General features: G+C 38.4%; 1 protein-coding gene across 1 annotated transcript in view; it reads right to left on the reverse strand.

Moving 5' to 3' along the window:
- LOC145260438 (uncharacterized) overlaps window positions 1–12,157 on the reverse strand; it is a 138,295-nt gene that overhangs the window by 54,170 nt on the left and 71,968 nt on the right. The window contains exon 6 of the mRNA XM_080118452.1: window positions 3,116–3,468. Coding sequence (XP_079974578.1) covers window positions 3,116–3,468 — 353 coding nt within the window. The remainder of the gene's footprint in view (window positions 1–3,115; window positions 3,469–12,157) is intronic.

The raw sequence follows: 12,157 nt of genomic DNA on the forward strand, positions 1-12,157 counted from the left end.
ACATTTCATTTTTATCTTAACTGATACAATTGTATGATCGGAGGATCCCAGGAGAGATAGAACGGAACATGAACATAGCTCAGGAGAAGTTGTGAGAAAAAGGTCTCGAAGGCTTGCATACTGACCATTAGTACCGGGCACACGGGTGGGTTCGTGAACAATCTGAGTGAGGTCATAGGCAATGGCAAAATCATGACAGAACCTCCCCTCATCATCTGTCTTATTTGAGTGGGTCAGCCATTCCACATTATGGACATTGAAGTCACCGCAAATGTGAATGGTAGCCAAAGGATGAGCAGACAGGATGAGGTCAATTTTCTCAGATATACTCTTAAGGACAGTAACCCCGCTGTTGTGGGGATGATAGAGAGCAAATGTGAATGCGGTGGTGCAAGCAAGTGCAACCCGGAAGCACATATAAGGTAAATTAGGGTCTTCTCTGGAAATATTTCTACCACACGGGAAGCCATCTTTAATGCAGGCGCATATTCCATCTCCATGGCGATCTTGGGGGTCAGATTTAGATGTTAAGTTAGAGTATCCTTTTATTATGAACTCATCTAGGGAAGTGGTTGGCCCTATGCCAGTTTCGCTTAGAAAGAGTAAGTTCGGTTTTGTCTCCTGTAATTGGGTTTCAACCTCTGGAAGATTGGCGCATAGACCCCTGATGTTGGAGGAGACATGGTAGTAAGGGACTACGTTGGAGGATGGGGTTCTAGGTTTATTCGTGTTTTTTTTTTTTTTTTTTTTTTTTAGATATTTCATGTTGAGTTCTTGGGGTTTGTGGAACAGGTCGACAGACTTGGTTAGAGTAGGACAGAGAGGGAAAGTAAGAGACAAAGAGAGGAAATTTTTTTTTTATTTATTTATTTTTGTAGCACATCAGGTAAAGCCGTAACAATTACCCACTAGTATGGCATCAAGAGGCCCCACCAGACACTATTTTTTTTGGAAGCCATAAATTATATTTTTTTCCTTCATCATTCTTGCTCCCCACCCTCCTCGTAGCCCTAAATTGGGAGATGTTTGGGGAGAAACCAATGCGCACAAACATCTTAGGGATACAAGGATGATATACTCAAACAATGAATGTATCTGCTTATGACGGTTTCTTTATTTACTTGGACCCAGCAAGTTATAATAAAGGATATTGTCGGTAGCATCAGGTTTCACTATTTGATTGGCCCTTGCCATCGCCTTCTCGTGTCAGTATGTTTTTTGTTTTCATTTGTTTTTTTGTTTTTTCTAAAGGTGTTTGTGTGTGATGTACTTTTATTTCTCTTTTTGTGAGGGTTTACAGTTATTAGGGCTTGGCATGACTAGCCGATTGATCGGGTCGGGCCTTCCCGACCGCCCGCCTAATCAAAGTAAGGGCCAAAGTGGAGTGTTGTAGACTCACGGCCACTTGGATCTGTGTCATGAGGTTCTCAGCCACCAGAATACCGTTCTAGAACATTACGGGTCGCCACCCATGGCCAACAGGTGGCTCCATTGAAGGACTTTTACTCTTTGCAGGGGGGGTGGGGCAGTCGGTGTATTCTAGTGCCCCACTGATGGGGTTGGGAAGTAGGGAAAGGGAAGGGGGTTGTTTTTTGTTTTTGTAGAACATAAAGTTTTACAAAAGAGAATAGAAAACAAAAAACAGAAAATCAATGTAGGTGCATTTCGTCTCGGGAAGCCTGATCTAGTGGCACCAGTTGAGAAAGTGGGATAATAAAAACCTGGCCAGAGATAGGTTAGTCTGTAAGTCAATTTCTAAAAGCTGCCCAATGCATGGCAGCATGTAAAACAGACATGAAACATGTAAAACGTTAAACAGAATCTGGTCATTGATTTGAAAACGACTTTGGAATAGAAAGACTTTTTAATGAGACGTTATTTGGCATTTCAGTCATACTTGTTTAGAGAGCATAAAAGAATAAAAATGTTAGTCCCGAGTTACATTGGAGAATATATTAGAATGTTAGCTCGTCATCGTAAATATACAAACAATGCTGGTGTGATTTGTAAACGATCACATATGTTCTCCTTCCTGCTGTGCGCATATACAAATCACTTTCTACTTTGAAACATCAGAACAAGAAAATAAAAGACAACAGATTTGGTAAAAGAAAAACAAACACAAAAGTGCGGAACAATATTCTATCGCAAACACCGTTTTTGTTTTTTTTTTATAATTCCAATTTATCAGATCTTTTTCTAGTAGAATCAAAGTTTAACTCGTAAAAATTATCCCATTCCATCTGTTGTCGTGAATGTTGTCTTCAACACTATTTTCTTTTGTTTTGTAGATGCCCCCCAATTTCGAAGATGCAATTGCTGTGTGGATAAAGATTGCATTGCTTATTCAGCAACATTTAGGCTTGCAATGCAGACAGAAATTCATTATGGCATATACAGATTATTTACTGGCACATTTAATTATCAATTAATCTATATTGTTCATTAAGCAAACAATATTTCACCAGAGTTCATTATATCTTCACAAAAATGTCTAGTGATTTAAAAACAGACTTCAATTATTTAGATTAATATTATCGATGTTTTGCCTATTTATACACTTTTCAGAGGGAAACGTTTCATTTAGAAATTTCCATGCAAAAGCGAATTTTATTTTGCTACAATTTATGAATTCCCAGAATTATCTCCCCTTTACAAGTCGATTTTGATATGCAACAAGAAAAAAATATGATGGAATCCGAAAAGACTTTTTTTTTTCGTCTTTTTTTACAAAGGAGTCCCCACTTATCAAGGCCCGAAGGCCACTCGAAGATAAGGGTTAATGGATGTACAGTAGTCTTTGGGACAATATTGTAGTAATCATCGGTAGTGGAAATTTGGTAAATCAGATTAAGAGGATAGCTGATCAAGAATTTGTTTCTGTTGGACTTTAAGATAACCATATTGTAGTCAGTTAATAAGCAGGGAAACGGAACAGAGTTCCGCAGGAATGCAGTTCTAAGAAGCTTTGTTCATGGAATCTACATTTAGGTTTAGAGGGAGAAATTATTGATAATGGTTTCAACTAGACAAGTGTTTTTTGGGAAAGTTTGGCGAGGGGGGAACCATGAAAAAAAAAGGAAAAATAAATAAATAAATGAAAGCTCCAACTTACCATTAAACGGTAACGACAGCTCAGTTTGCAACAGAGAGGCACTGGCACTGATCACCTGCTGCATTCCAAAATCTATGGTTCCACAAGGATGCATTATAAGGTGCAGTTTCTTTAATTCTTTGTGTACCGTATGCAACGAGAGAAGAACCAGGAACTTGCGCGTCGGGTGAACAGTTAGATGTGGGAATGGATACACGACACACACGACAGTCAAGTCATCTTTGATAGCATTATCATTCCCAAAGAAACTTTTGCCACACAAAGTAGAATACTCTGAAGAATTAATGACAGAATCATCGGAAGCAAGATTTTCACTGCTGCTGGTTATTAACAGAGAAGCTTTCTTCAAGAATCTGCAGAGAGAAATAGTTGACCTTTTTATTATCGCCCAATGTGTAGATTCCATAACAATCGTCTTCTCTTTAAAAAAGAATATGTGTAGCACTCACCACAAAGGCCAAATGTTGGAACAGGCAGGGGTTACTTATTTTATGTTGCTTTTTACCAACTCGAACAATATTTGTCACCATCACAATATTCAGTTTAATGTCTGTCTTACATGCTGGCACATGTCAAACAGTTTGTAGAAATTGCCTGTACTTTTTTTTCTTTTTTAAACATTGTATTTTAGCAAAAGATAATGTGATTCTTTTACAGCTGATTTTGGTGAAAGTACCAAGTAATTAACAAAGCCTCCCCCTCCCCGTGTTAAAAACAGATTTCTAAAAACCAATGGGCATGACAGTAAAAATTTAACAAATTAACTTCCAAACTAACGAGCTATCATATATATATCCCTTTCTCCCATGTTTTCCTCGGTCTTCTCTCATGATTGACCTTGTTCTACCTCTAACCCAAAAACTCTCACCCACTCTTAACAAGACTGTACTCTACTGAAGTGGGTTGAACTGGTTTCCTCTGAAGGAGGAAGTTTCATAAGAATATGAAATTCACAACTGTTCCCCAGCCACATGTATATTCCCTTCAGGGAAGAAGACGTTTAGATTTTCCAGCTTTCGCAAGGAGATGTTAACGTCATCCTAGCTGGTATTCCCAAATGGTCACCCATCTGGTACTGGTCAGGCTCAACATTGCTTAACTTTAGTGATCCAATGAAAATTGAGTGTGTCAACGTGATTATGACGGTACTATCCATGTCTCCTGTTCTGCGCACATCTTACCATACCATTATGCACTTTCAATCAGTGGCCGTCAGATTTGTATGCATGTACAAGAAACAAATCTAATTCTATCCTACCTGCCCGTCCTCCATTTCTTTTGTTGGTTTATAGTATTTGTGGGAAGGTATCCTGAAAACGATTATCAACGTTAAATTTAGGGAAAATATTTTGACATCCCCACCACCCCTCACAAAATGGGGTATCTATTCCAATAGCCATTCTTAACATGGGGAGGTTAGGGTGTTCATTTCAAAAGCCATTCTTAACATAAGGAGGTTGGACAAGAGCAACAACCTTACTTTAGTTTTTTTTTGGGGGGGGGGGGGGGGGCTTCCACCCGGCAACGCCAGTTAACGAACCCTGCTAGTATATTATAATATTCAAAAACAAGGTTACATCAAAAGGAGGCCAGTGATATTGTTGTCCAGGATTGCCAGATTGGCCTTTTTCAAAGCAACATACGGACTAATTAAAGAATAAGCAGAATACTGCATAAATTATATAAAATTCGTTGTCCCAAATGTTTTAATATATTTTCTCTGAAATATTGTTACAGAAGGCAATGGAAAATATCAAATACAGAGGATGCGTTTTACACATATTTATTTTCCGATTAACTTAGTGGCAGATCATCATATTTGGTTTGATACCAGTTTTCCATGTTGGCTTGGATTACACCACAAAAATACTATATTTTTAATTTACGAAATCTCCATTATCCTTAATTTATAGTTTGTATATAAATTCTATGTATTAAAATAAAGACAGTGAATGACAAACTAAATTAAAAATTGTTAAAATTGAAAAAGCAAAAAATTCAATTACAAAACAGCAAAAAAAATATAGAAAACAATTAACAACAACAATTGTAAAACATAAAAAATACTCATTACATTAATCCAAGTAAATTTCAGAAATCATATTAAAATTATCTTGGTTTATTATCAGAACAAAAGCATTTGGGAATTCTCTTTAATTTGATCCCAAAATGCAATTTGGTGCATAAAATTCTAACTAGAAGTTTGCAGTCAGAGAAATTACTGTAAGAATTAATTTCAATAAAGTTATCAAAAGAATAATTTAAAAACTGATTTTTTATTTTTTATAAGATACAAGATTGTGACATGTTGCATTTTATTCTCAAAACATTTTTGTTATATCTTTTTTCCACTTGTATTTGATTCCTTTTTTTTTTTTTTTTTTTTTTTTTTTATTACATTTTCAACCCAAACAAGGCACATTGCCACTTTGGTGTAGGGGGCTACTATCAGGGGAAACATCTACTGGGGTACTATGTAGGGATTTGGGCAGCAAGATGTTGGTTCACGTTGCACTTGAACTTATGCATGTCAGTACAGTTGGGCAAGCAGTGACCTGGAATGGAATTCCAAAGTCTAGCAGTTCTGGGGGAAGAAACTATAGGATGGAATACTGTTGCCACATCTGGGCAGGAGCTGCTAGAAAGGACTTGTCCTGCCTTGATAGAGTTCAAAATAGACTTCGTAGCCTCGTAGGAGATGTCCTTTTCTCTTCCTTGCAACCTCTATCTCACAGAAGAGATGTTGCGAGTTTGTCTCTGATGTATCGTTATTTTCATGGAAAGTGTTCGACTGAGCTTCAATCTATGGTCCCCCCTCGCAAAACTTTCACAAGAAACACTCGTCTAGCTGTAAACACTATCAATAATTCCCCCACTCTTTATCTGTGCCTAAACCTAAACGTAGATTCCATGAACAAAGCTTTTTTATTAGAACTGCACGCCTGTGGAATTGTCTTCCGTTTTCCTGCTTTCCAGCTGACTACAATATGGTTGTCTTCAAGTCTAACGTAAATAAGTTCTTGATGAGCCGTTCCATATAAGTTATCAAATTTAACAAATTTTCATTACTAATGATTATTATATTGTCCAATTTCTACTGTACACTCTTTAACCCTTATCCTTGAGTGGCCTCTTGGCCTTAATAATGAGTTGATACCTATGAAAAAAAGAAAAAAAAAAAAAAGAAAAAGTCCAATGTGAACAAGTTCTAATTGAATCATCCCCCTAAGTAATCCAAGTTACAAAATTCCCACTGTTTACTATGCTAAAATCACAATGACTAATGTATACCTATTAACCCTTATCCTCGAGTGGCCTCTGGGCCTTCATAAGTGGTGACACCCTTGTAAAAAAAAAAAAAAAAAAAAAAAAGTAGAAAGATTTTTTACATCTAGGGATCTCTACAGTGTGGGGGTGGGATTTTGCAGCTTGTCGGGTCTGTCAAAAGTGTTCACGTCGTGGGGGCACAAGTGTCTGCAGTTCATCAGAGCATTCACCATTAAAATACTTGTAGAACAGGCAGAGGGATGCAACGTTTCGTCGATGAGACAGAGGCTGAAGCTTAGATGCCAGTTTAGGGCCTATCAGATTTGCGACTCTTTTGAACCCTGTCATGGAGCAAGAGACTAGTAGTCGATGCACCAGCCCAAATATGACAGCAATACTCCATACATAGGCGAATGGTGGCCTTATAGAGGTACAGGATACTTTCGGGTGTTAGTAGTTTTCTAGCACGGTAGAGGGAGCCCACCTTCCTCGCAGCGGCCCTGGCAATGCCCGCGATGTAATTGTTCCAACTCATGTTTCCTGTGAACATTAGGCCAAGGAGTTTGAAAGATGTACTATCAGATAAAGTCTATGGCCATTGCTATAGGTGGCAGAGAAGGTTTCTTGTAATTATTGAAGGAAACCAGTTTAGTCTTGGCAGCATTGAATGTGACCATCCATTTTTGTCCCCATTCCATTACAGATTGGAGGTCATCCTCTAGTGTTTTTGCCATTTCTTTAGATATGTGTTCATTTGTTTTCCTGTCATGCCTGTTATAGAGTGTGGTGTCATCAGCATATATACCCATCTCAGAGACAATTTTGTCGGGGAGGTCCTTTATGAATATTAGAAACAATAGAGGTCCAAGGATAGACCCCTGAGGCACTCCCGCATTTGTATCATATTGTTTAGATGTACGACCGTCGAGGACAACCTGGATTTTTCTCTTATCTAAGAAGGATTTAATTATGTTAAGTATTCTACCAGTTATACCGTATGATCTAATCTCCCTGAGGAGACCCTCATGCCATACCCTGTCAAAAGCCTTAGATATATCTAGAGCTACCGCTCTGCCCTCTCCCGCTTTGTCCAGTGAATGGTATATGCGTTCAGAGATTACAGTTAGGATGTCTGCTGTGGAACGGGCTTGTCTAAATCCATATTGTTGGTCGGTCAGAAGTTTAGTATCTGTAAGGTGCTGGACTAGACCATGGTCAATTAAGGTCTCAAATATTTTGGTGAAAAGTGGGAGGAGGCTAATAGGGCGATAATTTAATGGGTCAGTTCTTTCGCCAGAATTTTTGAATACTAGTACCACAGAAGCAGTTTTCCAACAGCCCGGAAAGCAAGATTCATTAAGGCATTTGTTGTAGAGTTTGGAGAGAACTGGAGCTACTTCGGCTGAGCACTTTTGTAATAGCACAGTTGGGATGAGATCGGGTCCACATGCTTTTGAAGTATCAAGGTTTTTTATGATAGCATGCACCTGAGCAGGGGTGATTTTCAGATCGTCTAGCGTGGCGTCTGTCCGCATAGGAAATTGAGGTAGGGGGTGGTTGAGAGGGCCCAGTGTGGAGTTTGAGGCAAACCGACTGGCAAGCATGTTAACCTTTTCGGTTGCTGAGTAAACAACCTCGTGATTGTTGGTTAGTGGGGGAATTGTTGATTGCCCATTATTTACTACACTGTTGTAGATTTTCCAGAAGTCACGAGTTCCTAGTTTTTGTGCTTCGATGCGTTTTTTAGTGGTTTCCGTAAATTCTCTTTTAGCTGTCGCTATTTCTTTCTTAACGTTACTTCTAGCTTCTATGTACTTCTGTCTGTTTGAACTGGACTTATGTCGGTTAAACCTGCGGAATGCATGCTGCCTTTGGGCAATGGCAGTTGCACAAGTCGAAGTAAACCATTGGGGAGAGTGGGGCTTGCTATAGAATTTCATATGGGAACATGCGCTTCGATTGCAGTTTTGAACCATTCAGTGGTCTCGGTTGCACACTGTTCAGCAGGAAGAGAAAAAATATTTCCCCATGGGGCGTCTCTGATAAGATCTCTGATGGCTTCCCAGTCAGCCTTTTTATAATATCTCGTTTTGTGCACTGGCTCTTCAGTTTTGGGTCTAGAGTTTATGGCAATTTCAACCGTTATCACTGCATGATAAGCGTTCCCAAGTGGGCTGTCGGCTTTCGTTACACAATTATCAGGAACTGTGGTCAAAAACAGATCTAAAAGTGATGCGTGTTGTTCTTCCTGATCAGGGAAACGGGTTGGAAAAGTAACAATTTGCGATAGGGAGTGAGATACAGAGAAGCTATGAGTAGCGCTGCCCGCTGCATCTGTGTAAGTAGAGAATCCAAGCCAGTTTTTGTGATGGACATTAAAGTCACCAAATACATGTACTTGGGCGCTAGTGTCGAAGGAGAGTGCTGTGTCTATGCTGTCAGATACTTTGTTTATTATGGTGCAGTCTTGGGTCGAGGGAGAGCGGTAGAGAAAGTAAAAGTAGCTAATGTTGTGTTACATGATTAGTCTAAAGCACATAAAGGCTTGATCATCCGTTTCTAGGTTTGTTTCTCTAGTCAAGGGAAGGGTATTACGAATGTAATCTCCAAGTCCGTGCATATGTCTGTCAGAGTCCTTACGGCAGAGTGGGAGATATCCAGGCATGTTAAAGTAGTTAGAGGGGATGGAGGAGTGTAGGTTAGTCTCACTTAGTGCTAAGATATCCGGGGTATTTGTTAGGAGAAATGCTTCAACATCAGCTAAATTAGTTCTAAGCCCATGGATATTTGTGAATGTAAGCCTCAAGGGAAGAGGCAAGTTGGATTTGTTTGACCCTAAGCCTGGTTTAAGCTTATTTTTAGATTGTACTGTCATCATATTTTTTAACGAGTTTCAGTTAGGTTAGGGGGAGCCGAACAGGAGGTTATGCAGAGTATCACACATGCATCACAAGTAGACCATTAGCTGACCCTCCATCAACTAGGACTGTGGCCTCAGGAAAGCCCACCAGGGATGAGTGCAGGGTCCCTTTCCATGCGCGCCATGGCACTACAAACATCCTGATATTATACAACTGTTGATGGAGCAGCCGCTCTAAGCGCTACCAAAGAGTTAGGGCTCCTGTACTACCAGTCGGAAACAGCAGCCAGTAACTGTCAATCCGGTACCCTCAACCCATCAGAGGAAGGTCAACCCAATCTAATTGCTCAGGCATATATGGTACTCAAGCATTCTCAAGTGCCCAGCTTTAGGGGTGGGGTGTGTTGGGAGTGGGGAAACAGCGTTCATTGCCCTACACAAGAAACAAGATCTACCACTGGGTGTTTTTGTCGAATCACTGTGATAGTATCTCTGCACCTGACTAATAGGCAAAGAAGGAGTATGGAAGCCGGGCGATAGGCAGAACCTATCTACTCCTTAAGCAATTTAGGTTTGCAAACCGGTATTTCTGAAGCATTTTTTATTATTCTACTTTTATAGATGAATTTATCTTATTTTATGAATATCACTCAAGACAAGGCATGAAACCACTTGATGTAAAGAACTAAAAGAAAAGAAAATAACACTACAGTGTCAAAAACTACCCAATGATAAGTGTTATATGAATTCTGTCCAAGTAAACAGCAATTCTTCTGCCTCTGTCAGAAACATTGTTCATAGAAGGTGAGATGTGAAGGACAAAATAAGGGAAGACTGCAAAAAAAATAAATCTCTTGGCCTTCGGGTCAAGATGCTGCACTTCAATTTCTTGTTCTCTGTCAGTGGAGGAGAAATCCTTCACGACTGAGACAATTTTTATTTTTGTTACTTTTCTCCACATTAAAAAACGACCCTGGTGTCCGTCCCGTGGGGAGACATTGTAAATAGGAACAACATCTTAAACAATTTCACAAAACCTCTAGAAAGGCACACATGTAATACTTTAATATTTTAATAAATAAAATAACATTAATAAGATATCAGTGACCCCCCCCCCACCTTCCTTGTACACTGCCATTTCCTTTCCGAACACCTATTCTTAACCTATGCTCTTGATCCATCATTTCATCAAAATACGAAGATGAGGGGCTCCTATGTCTTACACAACAATTTATCAGTCTGTACAATTGTCTATAAACTGATATCATCAAAAATTAGATAAGCTGTTTTAAATTTCCTCTCTTGACAAAATTGCCAACCGAAATACAAACGGATTTTCCTTTACGATAGAGGATTGAACTGAAGCAGTATACTTAATATGTACAATACGTGCATACTAAACTAAACCACCTTTGCTACCTATATATAATCGCCTATAGTGAATCCTCATCAGCTCACAACTTTCTGTATCCCAAGACTCTTAATTTCTCAAATCTTATATCACCAAGACATCCTTCTGAATAGATACAAGAATTCTTCTGAGCAGCATAACATCCAGTGATCATATATCTAATCCTCATGAAATTGCTTATATTACTCTGAATATTACCTTAAATTTTCATTCTATCCCTAAGCTAAGTAGAACACCTCATAATACTCTATTCAACTACTTTTAAAATTAGATAAACCCAGTTGCAATATTAGAAGTGCTTCGTCCCTGACCTAGACTACAGACTTGTACAATAAACCATGAAACTATTATACCTAAAATTCCTCTCAAAACTGCAAAATACTGATGCTTGTATACTAAGTACATACTATAGATACTTTACCTCCAAGATAACTGCCTTGTCTGTTTTGCATGACAAACCTTTTTATTTTTTACTTAAATTCTCTTTCTCCTGATCACTAACAAATCAAACTGCTCTATTTCCCAAGTTGCCACTAAACCTAATCCGTTTCACGTAACTTAGAGGGGTCCTTGCTCTCCGCCCTTGACCCTAACAGACTCGTAAATCGATACCCACTAACACCTAAAAATTTCCTAGGCATACTCCTGATTATAACTCCTAACCCATAACCAAGCTTCTAAGTAAATACTTACTAGCCATAGTCCTATACATTGACTTAAAGTAATCTATAATGAACAGCAACCATTAATATCTCTTTGTTAAGAGATAGTATTGCAATAATTATTACACAAACTAAACCGGTACTCATTGAAATACAAACTTCCGGATATTAAGAGAAAGACGAAGTCATCCTCCTTCGTTGTAGTCTGAAGGCAACGTACTCAAATTGTCTAAAATTCCATGCATTTGTATACAATACTACTTATCCATCCATCTGTATTTAACTATACTTACAGAATATGCAATAACCTATATCTATCAGGTATAACTGTACTCCATATCAAATGTTCTCTTGTATCTATACTGAGCATATCTTATCTTTCAGTCTTACTAAATATTCGGTTTGGGCACCAAATCAGAATTTCTAAGAGCAAGTAAATCATACTTTAACACTTTATCCTAATCCTAAACTTACTAAACCATATCTAACCATACATTCCTAAACCAACTAAACCATATCTAACCATACATTCCTAAACCAACTAAACCATATCTAACCATACATTCCTAAACCAACTAAACCATATCTAACCATACATTCCTAAACTTACAAAACTATATCTAACCGTACATTAACTCGTCTCTCTCAATCCAATACTGTAGAAAATTTAGCTGCTTCCACTGGATGAATTTTTACCTATACCCTCTCCCAGTAAAAATGAAAATGGAAAGCATAATAATGCCCTTTTTTAACCACGTTTGAGTAGTGAAAATTTTCTGTAGAAGCTAACCTAAATGCCCGATTTTTTCAGGAGATATTAACCTAAATAACCAATAAATATT

This window comes from Euprymna scolopes, chromosome 3 (genome assembly GCF_053919585.1).
Source record: "Euprymna scolopes isolate OS-2025 chromosome 3, ASM5391958v1, whole genome shotgun sequence".
NCBI classification, from domain to species: domain Eukaryota; kingdom Metazoa; phylum Mollusca; class Cephalopoda; order Sepiida; family Sepiolidae; genus Euprymna; species Euprymna scolopes.